At 35.3% G+C, this 14,481-nt stretch overlaps 2 protein-coding genes across 3 annotated transcripts; one reads left to right on the forward strand and one right to left on the reverse strand.

Moving 5' to 3' along the window:
* Positions 1-1,756: 1,756 nt before the first annotated feature.
* LOC132614872 (transmembrane emp24 domain-containing protein p24delta9-like) lies at positions 1,757-5,081 on the forward strand. Its single transcript, XM_060329423.1, has 4 exons — positions 1,757-2,252; positions 2,932-3,141; positions 4,626-4,702; positions 4,780-5,081. The coding sequence occupies exons 1-4, from the start codon at positions 2,043-2,045 to the stop codon at positions 4,922-4,924; spliced, it is 642 nt and encodes a 213-aa protein (XP_060185406.1). The 5' UTR covers positions 1,757-2,042; the 3' UTR covers positions 4,925-5,081.
* A 686-nt stretch (positions 5,082-5,767) lies between these two features.
* LOC132613609 (ARF guanine-nucleotide exchange factor GNOM-like) lies at positions 5,768-13,133 on the reverse strand. 2 transcript variants are annotated; one of them, XM_060327702.1, is made up of 3 exons: positions 12,918-13,133; positions 10,786-11,622; positions 5,768-9,883 (listed from the first exon to the last, which is right to left on the reverse strand). In XM_060327702.1, the coding sequence occupies exons 2-3, from the start codon at positions 11,518-11,520 to the stop codon at positions 6,287-6,289; spliced, it is 4,332 nt and encodes a 1,443-aa protein (XP_060183685.1). In that variant the 5' UTR covers positions 11,521-11,622; positions 12,918-13,133; the 3' UTR covers positions 5,768-6,286. The 2 variants fall into 2 exon arrangements, with proteins under 2 accessions (XP_060183685.1, XP_060183686.1); XM_060327703.1 differs by having other exon boundaries at positions 10,786-11,626.
* Between the last annotated feature and the right edge of the window lie 1,348 nt (positions 13,134-14,481).

The raw sequence follows: 14,481 nt of genomic DNA on the forward strand, positions 1-14,481 counted from the left end.
GAAAGAATTTTATATAGATTGTTTATGAACGCAGTCTAAAATTATAAAAATCCTTACATATGCTATCAGAGCTCAGATTTTCAGAACTACTGATTTTTCCAAAACATTAAAAGCTATCTTCTGATTGCGTGAACTTTAATTGTGTAATTAAATGGAATAGTTCACGAATAATGATTAGAAAGAAGTCGAATAGAATTCTTTAATTGATTGGAACTTCTTCGCTTTAGCTTATTCTTACTGTTACTGTGTAGAGAAGAAATTTCAGAATTAAATATTATAAAAATATTGTAATGATGCATTGAAATTAGTCTCTACATCAAAATGTTTCGCAACCTTAGCCAATAAAACAAATTGGTAGAAAGTGTTAAGGGAGATAGTAAAGAAGAAGATAATACTCTAATCGATATACTCAATCAGATAAAACGACTCGATCTTTTCCAAATGCTTATATAGCTTATAGAATAATACTGACAGTTCATGTTACGGTTGCCTCAGCTGAATGAATTTTTTTAAAACTGAAATTGATAAAGTCTTACTTAAAATCAATAATGTCTCAAGAGATATTGAACGGATTAGCTATATTGTCAATTGAAAAAGAATTATTAGAAGTTATATTATAAAAAATTTACTAGTAGTTTTGCGTCTCAAAAGCTAGAATTTTTTTTTTCAAATAAATAAATATATATAAAAAGAATCAAGTCAAGGTCTCCCATTAGAGTTTGGTTTTAGGCCCCCGATATGGTTGAGCTACCCGTGAAGAATATCTGCACACCGAAAGTTATATTCACTCATGAATCAATGGTAAAAAAACACACCTGAACTATTACTTTTTCGCGAGTTTTACACCCCAACTATCAACTACTTGAACTATCATCATCTATCTATGTATTAAAACGCACATTGAAGCCAATTAGACAAACTATCAGCTATTCCCTTTTCTTACCTGAACTATCACCAAGGTGTGTTTTAATACATAGATGGTAATGGTTCAAGTAGAAAAAGGAAACAACTGATTGTTACAGTATGAAAGTCGCGAAAAAATGCTAGATTATGAGTATTTTTTACCATTATCTCTTCACTTATCTCTTTTATCCATAGGACCTTCTGACATACAATAGAAATATTCGGCTAGATAACCACTTTTTCTCTCTTTTTACAGTTTTATGTACTAGCGGGAGGAGAGAAGTTAAAAGTCTTAATGATAAATTCTATAATTAGTTGTTAGAATCAGTAGCTTTTCAAATTTTCATTTGAAAAAAATGAAAATTCACCTACCAGATGATTACTATACTTTATGAAAATTGAGATTCTTGATCCAAAAAAATATATATTTTCAATTTTGTTCGATAAAATATTGAGGTAGATGATTGACTAATTCATACTAGAAATAATCATAGGAAATTCTTTGATAATGTGAATTTCTACTTCTCGACGATATTCCACGATTAAGATGATTGGCTAACTCTCATAAAGCGGAAATAATAAAATCTGAAAAATTACACTCAATGACCTTGGAAATGAGTAATAACTTTTCACACATGCTCAGCCCATAGGCAAACTTACAAGGTCAGAAGTCAAAACTTATTAAGTTTGAAATTTTACTCATAAGACAATCGAGATCAAAAATTCAAGATCACCCATTTTCAAAATCATCCTCGTAACTCACGAAGTTGATACTAGCTAGACAGTAAAGACTCATTTAAATTACTTGATTTTGTATACACCTATAAAACTTTAATTTATTACAGAAACAAAAAAGAAAAAAGAAAAAGAAAAAAGAAAAGCTTCCAAAGAAGTAGTTGTAGTTTACAAGAAATCCTCCAATGGTTCGAAGACATAACCAAATCAAAACCTTTTTCCTTTAACTCACAATAACAATCTTATACTTCAATCCAAGTTCTTGTTCACCTAAACATCTAAGCCCCGTCTTTTTATTTTTTTATTTTTTTATTTTGTTATTTTTTAAACTCTTCTTTTAATTACACCCCAAATAAATCCATCAATAATTACTCTCTAACTCTCATTTTTCCTCTTAAAAAATCATGCTCCCTGCAAATAAATCACTCCCTATATTTCTAATCTTGATATTTCTTTCAACAAAAGTAAATTCAGTACAATTTGAAGTGTTATCGGGTCACACAAAATGCATAGCTGAAGATATAAAGAGTCATTCTATGACTGTTGGAAAGTATCATATTGTTAATCCCAATGAAGGACACCCTTTACCTGATACTCATAAAGTCACTGTTAGGGTAATCTTGATTTTTATTGATTATTGGGATGTGAAGTAATTGGGTGTATTTAATTTGATCTTTTTATGGTAAAAGTCATTTGAATTTCTGGGTAAGCTAGTATGAATTTTACCTGTTAGATGTTTCAGTGAAACTACCAATTTGCTTCTAATCAAAACCTTGTACAACGACAATATTAATATGCCTTAATTCCAAATTAGTTATTATGGGTTGTATTCACGTAACTGACATTAGTTTGAGGGTTTTTTTTTTTTTTTTTTTTTGGACTCAAATTTTACACTTTTTGGGTCCAACTTGAGAAAAAAAGAAGTCTCACACAACTAATATCATAGAATTTATCTGTTTCATTCTAATAGTACCGATGTAGTGTAGCGTGTGTCAAAAAGAGCACGTCCCAATGCATTGAATATTGTGTTTGATTCCTCATAAATTGACTAGTTTTATGCTGGAAGTCATCTTTGTCACTCTCCTTTATTGAGATTGTCTTTAAATCTATATGAGCGCATGAGTAATAAGGGTTCGTGTGATCTAAGGATTTTCATAGGTTTCTTTATCAAAAAAGATGATTCCCGTATGTTTAAAAACGAAGATCTTTTTGTGTATCATGTGTTATTTGATCAGGCTAATCAATTTCCTCTGGTAAAATAAAATGAACTTTTATATGGTTTGTGTGATTTAGGTGACATCTACGTATGGGAATACCTATCACTATTCGGACAATGTTCCTGAGGGGCATTTTGCTTTTGAGACAGCAGAAGCTGGGGATTATATGGCTTGCTTCTATGCTGCTGATCACAAGCCCCCTATTCCTTTCACTATCGATTTTAACTGGAAGAGTGGTGTAGCTGCTAAGGATTGGACCAATGTTGCCAAGAAAGGCTCTGTTGATGTAAGCCTTCTTTCTTCTTCATGCTTGTTTATGTCAATTCACACGTATATGGTAGTCCCTATCTATTCGTCTCGAGTAACAATGGCAGTTTCGCACATATATACTCATGTATTCTTGTAACATGTAGGAGTTGTTTGGTTGCTGGTTAGAAGGGAGTTATACATGTATTAAAACTTGCATAACTGATACCAAGTTTGGTAGCTTTTTAGTTGCTTTGTATAAAACTCAGTACACCAGGTGTTCGGTTATCATCTTACCATCCCACATAAATAAACATGTATAAGGTATGAGTCAATTTATGTATATTTTATGTGGGATAGAAGATAGAATAACTAATACATGAATTAGTAATATATGAATAACTATACCCTGCATAATTAATCCATGCATTACTAATACCTGCATAACTCTAACAAGCAACCAAACGACCTTTTAATTTCCTATATTGTGCCGTGATGACTAGTGTTATCAAAGGCGTGCTTTAAGCGCGCTTAAGCCCTGAAGCGAGGCTCAAAACATGTTGAGCCCTTCGCCTCGCTTTATGTGCGCTTCAGTATCATCATCAAGGATCTAAGACATACTTTTCCTTGCCAATGAGCCTCTCTGGAGGAGGTGACACTAAATGATTGATATTTCACTTTATCGTAATCTTTTTACAATTTCTTTGTCCATATATTTGTTATTCATGCTTATTATTATTAATCTTGGACTAAACATATATATATATTTGTATTTTTGCACCATTGCGCTTTTTTGCATTAAAGCCCACGCTTTATTTGCGCTTCGCGCTTAAAGCTCCAACTGACTTTAGAGCTTTTTTGCGCTTTTCGCTTTTGATAACACTGGTGATGACTCCCTTTTATTTCATCAAAACTAATGTTCAGATTGGAGTGTATAGCTCCTAGAGCTTTTCACTTTAACAATACAAAAGAAACCATTTATTGAATAACTTTTAAATGTTCATGAACTTTTGATCGACAATCTATGTTAAAGAAGCATCTTATGCCGCGTCAAAGACTGCAGCTTTTTTCTCAGGCTCACTGTTGGTTGTTATATACTTTCTCTGATCCTGACTTTGTTAGAAGAAGAAAAAACAAAGAAATGATTAGATGACGCAGTTTGGGGGCTTTCATTTTGTTTGCTTGGCAACGTATCAGAGTTTGTGGGCCTATGAGATAGAACTCCTTTCAATGAGACGAGGAGGACCTTGGTTGGCTATATGATTGTGAATTTTAGTTGAATAATTGAATTAAAGCAGAATATACTGCACTTTATTCTAAATTTGATTTGCAGTGTGATTATTGACCCTGAACTAATACCAAGTAGTCTCTCCTTGCTTTATTTCATTTTCTTAGTCCTATATGTTACATATCTCATTCAATGATTAATAACCTTCCTCCCTGGTTCCTGAAAAAAGATTGTTAAGAAAGGTATTCTTTCGACTGCTATATTCTGTAATGAGTTTTCATCTGTCTTCTTGCTAGCTAATGGAATTAGAACTGAAGAAGATGTATGAACACGTCCAAGACATCCATGATGAGATGTTTTATCTACGTGAAAGGTGAGTTAACATTATTCTCGTTATCAGTCTCATTAAGCTAATGAAATAGAGGTTTGAAATATTTCGACATATTCCAGGGAGGAAGAAATGCAAGAACTGAACAGATCAACCAACTCCAAAATGGCTTGGTTGACTGGACTGTCAATCTTTGTTTGCTTATCTGTAGCAGGATTGCAGTTGTGGCATTTGAAAACCTTTTTCGAAAAGAAGAAGCTAATTTAATGTTATTCCTGATATTTTCACTACTCTTATGTTCGGGTAGAATTTTTATAGACAACACAATAGTAGAAGGAAAGTTGTGTTTCATGTACAATTTGATAGACAATTATATTCTGAAATGTAAGTGTTACTGTCAGAGCTCTGTTTCTGATTGTTCCCTCAGGCCTTATTTTGGGTTTCTGATGATTTGCTGGACAACTAAACTTTTCACCTGGAATATATTCAGCTTCTGTGGATACCAGTAGTACCCCCAAATCTTTAGAAAAGAGTTAACAATAGGATAATTGTTTATTTGGGGAGTAAGCAAAAAATATTTTCCAGAAAATATAACGTGACAAAACTAACTTATTGGGGGATGGCGGGCGGGGGGACCTTAGGGGTGGGTGGTGGTGGGAGGGTGGAAACCATAAGTTGGAAATGGCATGGAAGAGTTTCGGAGTGAAGTTATTTTTCCAGAAATTAGAGGAACATGCATTTTCAAGAAAAATATTTTCTAAAACATTTAAGCCAACCAAACATGGGAAAATTGAATAAAATGTTTTCCACCATACCCAAGCACGCCCTTTTGTTTAAATATTTTAGAAAGTATTTTAAGTAATCAAAGAGTGATTACTGAAACTTCACTGACGTACTAGCTTTTTCCAACGATAAATTAATATTTCTTCAAGTTTCCAAAAAAAAACAAATTAGTATTTCTTCAAGATGCAAATTTGGAAACAATATTAAAACCCTCTGATTCCCGACATATGTAATTTCTGAGGGAAAATACTTATTAGGGGAACAAAAACCATTTCTACAACATGAAGCTAAGAACTGAAAAAGCAAAACAAAGAATGGTGGACATGAAAATTGAAAATATTAAGCATGATCTCATCTTCTTACCAAACAAAATCCAAGATTCACCTCATATAGAGTGATACAAAATACAAGGGCCACTAGCCATTCAATACCAAGATTCTTTAACAAGCTTAGAGTTCAGAAAATTCAACAACACTCCCTGTGACAAAATTCAAATGCAGAACGGGCTGATGCCCAGAAAAACTGAATTTGTTAAATTAACAGACTACAAAATTATGGATTTAAGGCAGATTAGTAGAACTCGTGCAGCAACACGCTGACAATTCAAAAGGGTAAAAACTTAGGTAGAAACTTAATGTTCTGTACAATGATCTCAATCCAACACAATTATCTGAGGAAATTCTTTGTTGGAATTTCTGGCGGAAAATGACCAGACATTCATCTCTGTGTACTCTTTCTGGACAACCACAGTAATCCTCCCCCTTCCGTAGTGCAAAAACTGCCACCGACATAACTTCTATCCAAGATGCCTCAAAACAGGCAAGGTTGAATAAATTCCTCGACAAGCTATTCATTTGGATTGGTTTCAGCAGACACAGGATCAGGCTGTACATTTTCCGAATCATCCTCAGGGAAAACCTCAGACTGCAGAGAAGGAACAATGTTATTTACATGCAACCATGTCAACTCCCATAAGCTATCTCCCCCGAGGGCGCTCCTCTTAGCAAGTATCCCCTTAGACTTCATTACAGTCAAGGTGTTCTTCAGAAGTTCAGGGACTAGTTCTTGAAGCTTTTCACTTTTTTTACCTCTAACTTTCACCTTCATACATTTTTCCATCCTGTTGAGGACACCCAACCACAGTTTACAGAACGTGGTCAATTGAGATAGCTCATGAAGCAACTGGTGAAAAATTTTTGCAAGGAGCTTTAAGGCAAGAATGAGTGTCTCTTCCATGTTCCGGTAGTCTTTTTGTGATGCGAGCTCAATCAAGTCATCCAACATTGTAAAAATGACCATATCAAAACACTGCAACCAGAGACCATTTGGAAGGTAAATTTCATGATCTCCTGTCAAGCACATTTGTAGGGATAGAAGAGCATGATTCCTAACTTCTCTCTGATCCAAACTAACTTTCCTCAGCGCCTGTACAAGCCTCAACCACATCTCTCCGATATCTTGGGACAACTTCACAGCTTCAGTCTCTGCCAGAGCTTCCCTAGTATCTTTGGACCAACATGCTAAACTAGCAACTGAACCTGCCATAAGATCCACAGCCCGAGCAGGTCTATCAGCAGGTCCAACACGAGACTCTGCAAAATGTCTTGCTGCATCGATGCAAAGAACATAATTAGCTGGGGACAAATGGGCTCCATCAGACATAATGAAAACCAGGGCATCGAATCCTGCTTCAGAAGCTTCTGGATGTCTTGCTGTTATAGAAAGTAAAAGAGTAGTCGTTCGCCATCCCATTTGAGAACGAATGTGTGTGGCATTTGCTTTAACTAGACGACTGACTTCCTGTGTAATCTGCTCACAGTATGCATCAGCAACCCGGGCGTCAAGCTTGAGAACAAGCTGTAGTGACCTCAAAAGTTCATCAGCTAACTTCTCTTTATAGGGAAGCAACCTGAGGCAGATGCGCAGGAGTCCAAAAATAGCTTTCTCAATCAAAGCACAGGGCATTACTGTTGAGTGGACAATACTAGCAATATGCTCATAAACTCCCTGCCAAAGAAGTCTTATTCTATCTCTGTTGTTCAAGGTGATTGCAATCAGCAGTTCCAAGCAGAACACTGCAGTGTCTTCATCTTCAGGAGAACTACTACCCTTCTGAGGTCTCCCTGCAGCCCATATGAGAGCCCGTGCCAATTGTAGCAAAGAATCCGCAAGAAGAAACTTACTTTCTGTAAAGATGCTGTCAATGCGACACTTCTGAATTGTCTGCAGTGTGCGTTGGTGAGCAGCGAGTTGTTGCTCAGTAGGTTGCGACCTTGGCTCTTCAGTATCTAAGGATAGGAGCTGACTAAATCGCCCCATAAGTCCGGAAGATCTTCTAGGAGTACCTATGGATTGCACATGAGCAGAAGATAACGAATTTGGCAGGGACTTCCCATGTCCTCCTGTATCAGAAGGTGCTTCTGAGTCATCAGCTGCATCACTTGCAACACGAGCAGGAAGAAGGCCAAGCTTGTGCAATCTCAAGATGCAATCCAAGATATTTCTCCAACCAGTACGGATGAAATCACCGTATTCGTTTGCAATAGTGAAAACTGTAACAGTTGCCATCCTTGCTTTTGCATCGTCGCCAAATGCTAAAACAGGTTCCTCCACTAATGAAGGATTCAAGAGAGTTGTGAACTTACATAGAGATACTACTAGATCATCCAAAACATCTTCAAGATGATGGCAAGCTGAAATCTTTGCAACAGCCAAGAAACCATCAATACAGGTTTTGTAGACATCCTCATGTTCAGCATGATCAAATACCACAGAGATAGCAGCAATAGTTGGACCAGACATAGTGGCAAACATATCATGATCAAGATAGGCTCTCGAATCACACAAAATATATGGAGAAGTTTTCTTGGATTTGTGCATCAAGTCAATCCAACGGCTTGGATTCATTTCAGCAAAACCAGCACTTTGTTCTGGTGTTGTGCGGATCTCATTGTTGCAGATAGAATTATACAATTCAGATAGATACTCACGAGGGAGATCATTACCTCCATTAATGCTCCGATTATTTCGAATGAAATCTTCCTCTGTCATCTTCTTCTTTACCTGAACATTATGTTGGTCAGTATTGAGCATTATTAGTGAATACGACAACAACAAAGCAGCATCTTTATTAGCTAGAATCTGTGGAGATTGCTCATAATATCTCTCTGAAAACGCCTCAAGTACCCTTGCAATTTTTTGAGATTCCCCAGGCAGTCGAAAAGTTTCCAAAAACAGCCGCAATGCAATATCCAGATTCATGTCTTCGAAATCAAATGTTCCAGCAAACTCATGAAGAACCTGAATGCAAAATTCATCGTGATTTCCAAGAAAGTCCCCCACAAGATTCTTATCTAACCCAGCTGTAAACCTGAAAAAGCAGGCCACACTCTGGGGATCAAGTTTTTCTGGCAACAGGTATGTTCCTTGGAGAAATTCTAGCCCTTTCTTTGGGTCCCTATTAAAATGATCAGCTCCAATCATTAACCTTCTCTTTATGTGCTTCCGCCTACGTACAAACGGGACCCAACGATCAGGATCACTATAGCTCTCACACTTAACCATCCAGAATGGAGCATACTCCTCAAGATTTATTGGATTTTGCTGTGACCTACCTCCATTGCTTATCCTCTCAGCCATTCCCTGAATTACAGCAATGAGACCGTCCAAAGCAAGAATGTTCATGGCAGACAACGGAGAGTTCACTGGGAATGCACTCTTTGACAATAAATTCGCAAGTTCTTCAAAAACATTGGTGCAGGTGATATCACAATCTAAATTTGCATACATTTCTACCATGAAGGATTTCTGCCTACAAAAATCAACAAGAGCCTCCATGGCTACTTCCTGCTGCTGGTACGAAGCCCCATAACGACTTTGTGCAAGTCTCAAGACAACACAAGACAAGAAGGCCTCAAGCTGTAGCTTTAGCTCAGTACGCAAATGCTGATACAGATTTAGAACAATGCTGCAGACAGTTGAGAGAATCACTGGACTCATTGACAAGCCAAATATCATCAGATTTTGGAATAATTCATCCTGAACCAAACTCAACAATCTAGGGTGACTGCGTATAGCAGGGCCACCTAGTTCAATGGCTGAGTTGATCAAACAAAGGGCAAACAGTGGAACATCTTCATCAAATGCTGTGGTATTTGCTCTGGGACCCATCCCTATATGTTCGACAACATTTAACAAAGAACACAAGAAGTGAAATATCTCAACCATGCATGGAACTCCATATGGTTCAGTCATTAGATGCAAATCAGGAACATTATCCTTCCCATTATCACTCATCACCATGCCTTCATCTATAACACTGTTAAGAACTGTGGAATCAGAAGAAGAGCGAGCTCCAGAAAGTGGCTGGCCATCATATTCAGAAGTACCAGTACCATTCTGTGACTTGCTGTTGAAACTGTACTCGTCGTCAAGGCCCACAACCTACGCTAGAAGAAATTAACACATAATATTCCGAACACATTCATATAGAAGAACAAGCAAAAAGAAAATGATTTCTAAAACATTTTGTCACTTCTAGCATTTCTCTTTGGTGCTAATCGGCAGCGTAGCAAGGATTTTCACTAAGAGAGTCCAAAATATAAATAAGTAAACACACGAAGAAGCCAAGAGGATGCAACAACTCCTCCCTCCCTCCCTCTCTCTCTCTCTCTCTCTCTCTCTCTCTCTCCCCCTCGCTCTCTCCCTCCCTCCCTCCCTCCCTCCCTCCCTCTCTCTCTCTCTCTCTCTCTCTCTCTATATATATATATATATATATATATATATATGCGAAAACACATTGCGGGATTTCACTGGGTATGTTGTTGTTGTTGTATATACAGTGTAATTTCCAGCGAAGAGGGTTTGGATGAACTCCCTTGTGCTCCCCCTAGCTCTACCTCAAGTGCTAATATACCAAGAGTACCTTGTTAGAGCATCATTCTTGTCCCACTCCTCCCACCAACGGCAAGAAAAAGAAAAAAGAGGGTTTAGATGCACATGCAAAAGAAAAACTACTCATTAGCTTATAATGGTCTTGCTATTTTATCTTGAATTGCAAGATCCACCTTATCTAAAATCTTAGGCTTTTAATGAGGCCACTTAGCCTTTTCTTTGTACCAACACAAAGAAATGTTGTTTTATCAAATGATGCCCATAAGGAAAAACTGAATTATGAGAAGTATTATACCACCATATATACTGCCATTCTTATTGATTTAGCACTCTAGGACAGGGACTGCAGATAATTCTGAAAGATCATTATTTCCCAAACCAGGAATAAGTATGGAACATACTGCAGGAAGGATAATTTCGAGATGCATAAAAGAACAAAGATGCATCAATACCTTGTTTTTGGTGGAACTGCCTCGTCTAACTGTAGAATGCTGCATGTTGTCAACTTCCAGAAGGTGGGAAAAAATACATCTCACAAGTTCATGCATGGTGTGACGTGCACTCTGCTGTAAGAGCTCACTCTTGCTTCCAGCTTGATGAACTACTCTAAAGCACGTATTGACTATGGTGCAAACATGCTGATTACTCAACATAACTGATGCTTTACTTCTCATGCACGCCAAAAGTACTTGAAGTATCTTCATCAATACAACCTCTTCTGATGCAGGATCAGTTACCTCAAATCTGCAACTGGTCACAGCATCCACTACAGAGTGCATGGCGTTTTCAACATTGACAGTATTACGATCAAGAAAATCAAGAGTCAAAATCTTGTAAACAGAAAACAATGCAACACCAGTGATTGGAGCCCCAGTTTCATCAGATCGAATAACATCCAGAAATGGCTGGAGATATAAAGCTGGACTGACAGATTGCCACTGATGCTGCCATGAAAATATCTGTTTACGTAATGTCTTCAGAGACTGTATTAGCGAGTGCTCTAGTTGATCATCCCCGGACACATAGCGACCACCCCATCTCACATTTCTTCTCATAACTGCTAAAACAGCACTCAATTCAGAGTTAATCATACAAGCTATAGCAGATTCATTGGAAGACGTGGTCTCGCAATCTTCCGGCTCCTCTTCAATTGCCTTGATACTAGAGTGTAGCCTTAAACGCCCCATTCCGGAGAATGTGTAATCGAATGAACTCTGAATATGTATTCAAGAAAAAGGTCGCAGGGAGTATGCTGAAGCAAGTCACTGTCCACGTCCCCCCATTTATGCCTGTCTAAGTCCAAATATTATAAAAACTTAGTTTCTCTAGCACTAGAAGTTCTTACATTTTCTACCAGCATATAAATTCCTAAGAAATCTAAAAGCTTCAAGCAGACATTGGACTTAAAGTAAACGTACTAACATTTCTAAAACAAAGAATAAGGGTTGAAAATGCATTAAAATAACTAAAAATACATAACACTAACAATAAAAAAGAATAACACCAACATGATGTGACTAGTGACCAACTACCCGTCAATAGTCTAAGTTATATGAACTCAGCCGGATTCCGGCCGTCAGTGCAATCTCTCCTTGCTGATAAAATACCAAAGAATAAGAGAAAACAAATAATTTAAAACATAGCCACATTGTCTAAGTGGTGGAAAAAAGAAACAAAATGGACAAAAGTGGATTATTTTAGCAAATTTTATCACTTAGTTAATGACCAATGCAGAACAAAAGAGTGTTTTTTGTTCAAAACACCAAGCAAGCACACACAAAACTTGCAGTTCATTTACCTATTTGCTTGCTAGTAGCAAAATTGGAAACTATGGATATTTAATCACATTAAGAGATTTATTAGATTCTGAGTGAATTATTTATCTTCACTTTAAAATAACACTTGAGAAGTCATTTTCATTAAAATAATTTTTTTTTAAAAAAAATCTCATCAAAGCTTAAATTCTGAATAGTTAAATAAATTTGAATGCCTGATAGTATGTTAAGTATAGCATATTATAATAAATATCACTTGCCGAATAATGTCAAACATTTTGCTCAAATTGGAAAGTGACATACAAATTGGAAGGGAAGAAGTATTTAATAATCCTAGTGGACAAAGAAATCAAGTACTTAATATTTTAACTCGACTAATCGACAGTTTGAATTATTAGGAGGATCACAATATTATCTAGTTGTACAGAATACTGAAACAGAAAAGAAAAAAAAAAACATAAACTCAGTTTCAATTTATTTGTCTTACATTCCTTTTTTACAATTTTTTTAATTCCAACTTTTCACGTGGCATAATCACAAAGATTAAAGAGCATGTTGGTACATAACCACAAAATTCAAAAGTATTTAAACTTATTGCCAAGTCAAAATCAGGCAAACAAATTGAAACGGAAAGAATACTAAAACAGAAAGAAAAAAAAAACAAAACTTCATACTTTTACAAAATGTGAAGCAAATTAGAACACATTTGTAGTAAAGATCACACAAAAGCAACTCAGTAAAATGGAGCTAAAGCTTTATTGGAAAGTTAGGGTTTCTATACGACAAAAAGGAGAAATGTCGGAACTTACGGCTCCAGAGGAAGGAAGGGAGATCGCGATGAGAGAGGAGAGTGGACTTATTTGAAATCAATTGCTAAATTTTAGGCCCCAAAAGTGAATTCCATAAACCTTAGTTGCCCTTTCCGTCCAATCCAGTATTTTAACAAGAGCATCACTGTTATTTGCAAACGGTCAACAGTTATACGATTTATTTGATCTTAAGAAATATCATATATACTAATTTGATTTTTAAAGAGTCCGGAATCAAAATGACTCGATAAAAAACCAATTGAACCAAACTATCCCAAGAACAAAAAGGGATACCAAAATATCTTTAGCGCAACTTTTTTATGCTTTATGTAAAAAGGTGTTAACGTCCCCCGTTAACATTCGTTACCCGAGCTTTAAAAAAAAAAAAACCTTGCATAACGCAGCAAATAGATGCGCTATGCAAAGACAAATTTTTCCAAACTAATCCACGGTCTAAAAATAGGCTAAGGCATCAACTTATATACTCCTTCCATTTTAATTTATGTGAACCTATTTGAATGGGTACGGAGTTTAAGGGAAAAAATAAGACTTTTTAACTTGTGGTGTAAAATGAGGCACATATATTTTGTGTGACTATAAATCATTGCATAAAAGTAAATTATTTTCAAATATGGAAAGGGATCATTCTTTTTGGCACGGATTAAAAATAAAATAGGTTCACATAAATTGAAACGAAGGGAGTATTAATGAAGGTTTGTCGTGTCTATTTGTGTTGCATCATTAATGAGCTAAGTTTTATATTTATTGATTGTCTTAAAAAAGATCATATATATTTTCTAAAAAAAATAGGCTTATCCCCTCGTATTAATTTACGCGTATTACTTTTCTTTCTAAAAAATAATTATAATCATTTCTAAAACAACCAAAAATATAGCATTTAGCTTATGCTTAGAAAAAAATAATATCCCTCGTATTAATTTAAATGTCTTACTTTTTTTAATAAAAAAATAGTTATACTTATTTATAAGATAACCAAACATATAAGTTATACTTACTTATGCTTAAGAAAATAATAACATCTCTGTATCATTTTAAGTGTTTTATACTTCTTTTTAGTTTATAATTATAATTATTTTCTAAGACAACCAAAAAAGAGACTTAGCTTATGAAAAATAATATCCCCTCCGTATTAATTAAGTGTCTTACTTTTCTTTTTAGAAATAATTATAATTATTTTTTAAGGTAACAAAAAATGTAATATTCAGAAATAAATATAATCATTTCTAAGATAATAAAATTATAATACCTAGCATATGCTTAGGAAAAACAATATCCTTTCTGTATCAATTTAAGTGTCTTACTTTCTTTTATAAAAAATAATTGTAGATTTTTTAAAGATTTTTTTAAGATAACCAAAAATATAGTTTAGCTTATGCTTGCAAAAAAAAAAAAAAAACATACCATTCGTATCAATTTAATTGTTTTGCTTTTCTTTTTAGAAAATAATTTAATCATTTTTTAAAACAACCGAAGATATAAGATTTTGAAAATAATCATAATTATTTTCTATGACAACAAGAAATAGAACACTTAGCTTATGCTC

The sequence above is a fragment of the Lycium barbarum genome, chromosome 10 (assembly GCF_019175385.1).
Source record: "Lycium barbarum isolate Lr01 chromosome 10, ASM1917538v2, whole genome shotgun sequence".
Lineage (NCBI taxonomy): Eukaryota > Viridiplantae > Streptophyta > Magnoliopsida > Solanales > Solanaceae > Lycium > Lycium barbarum.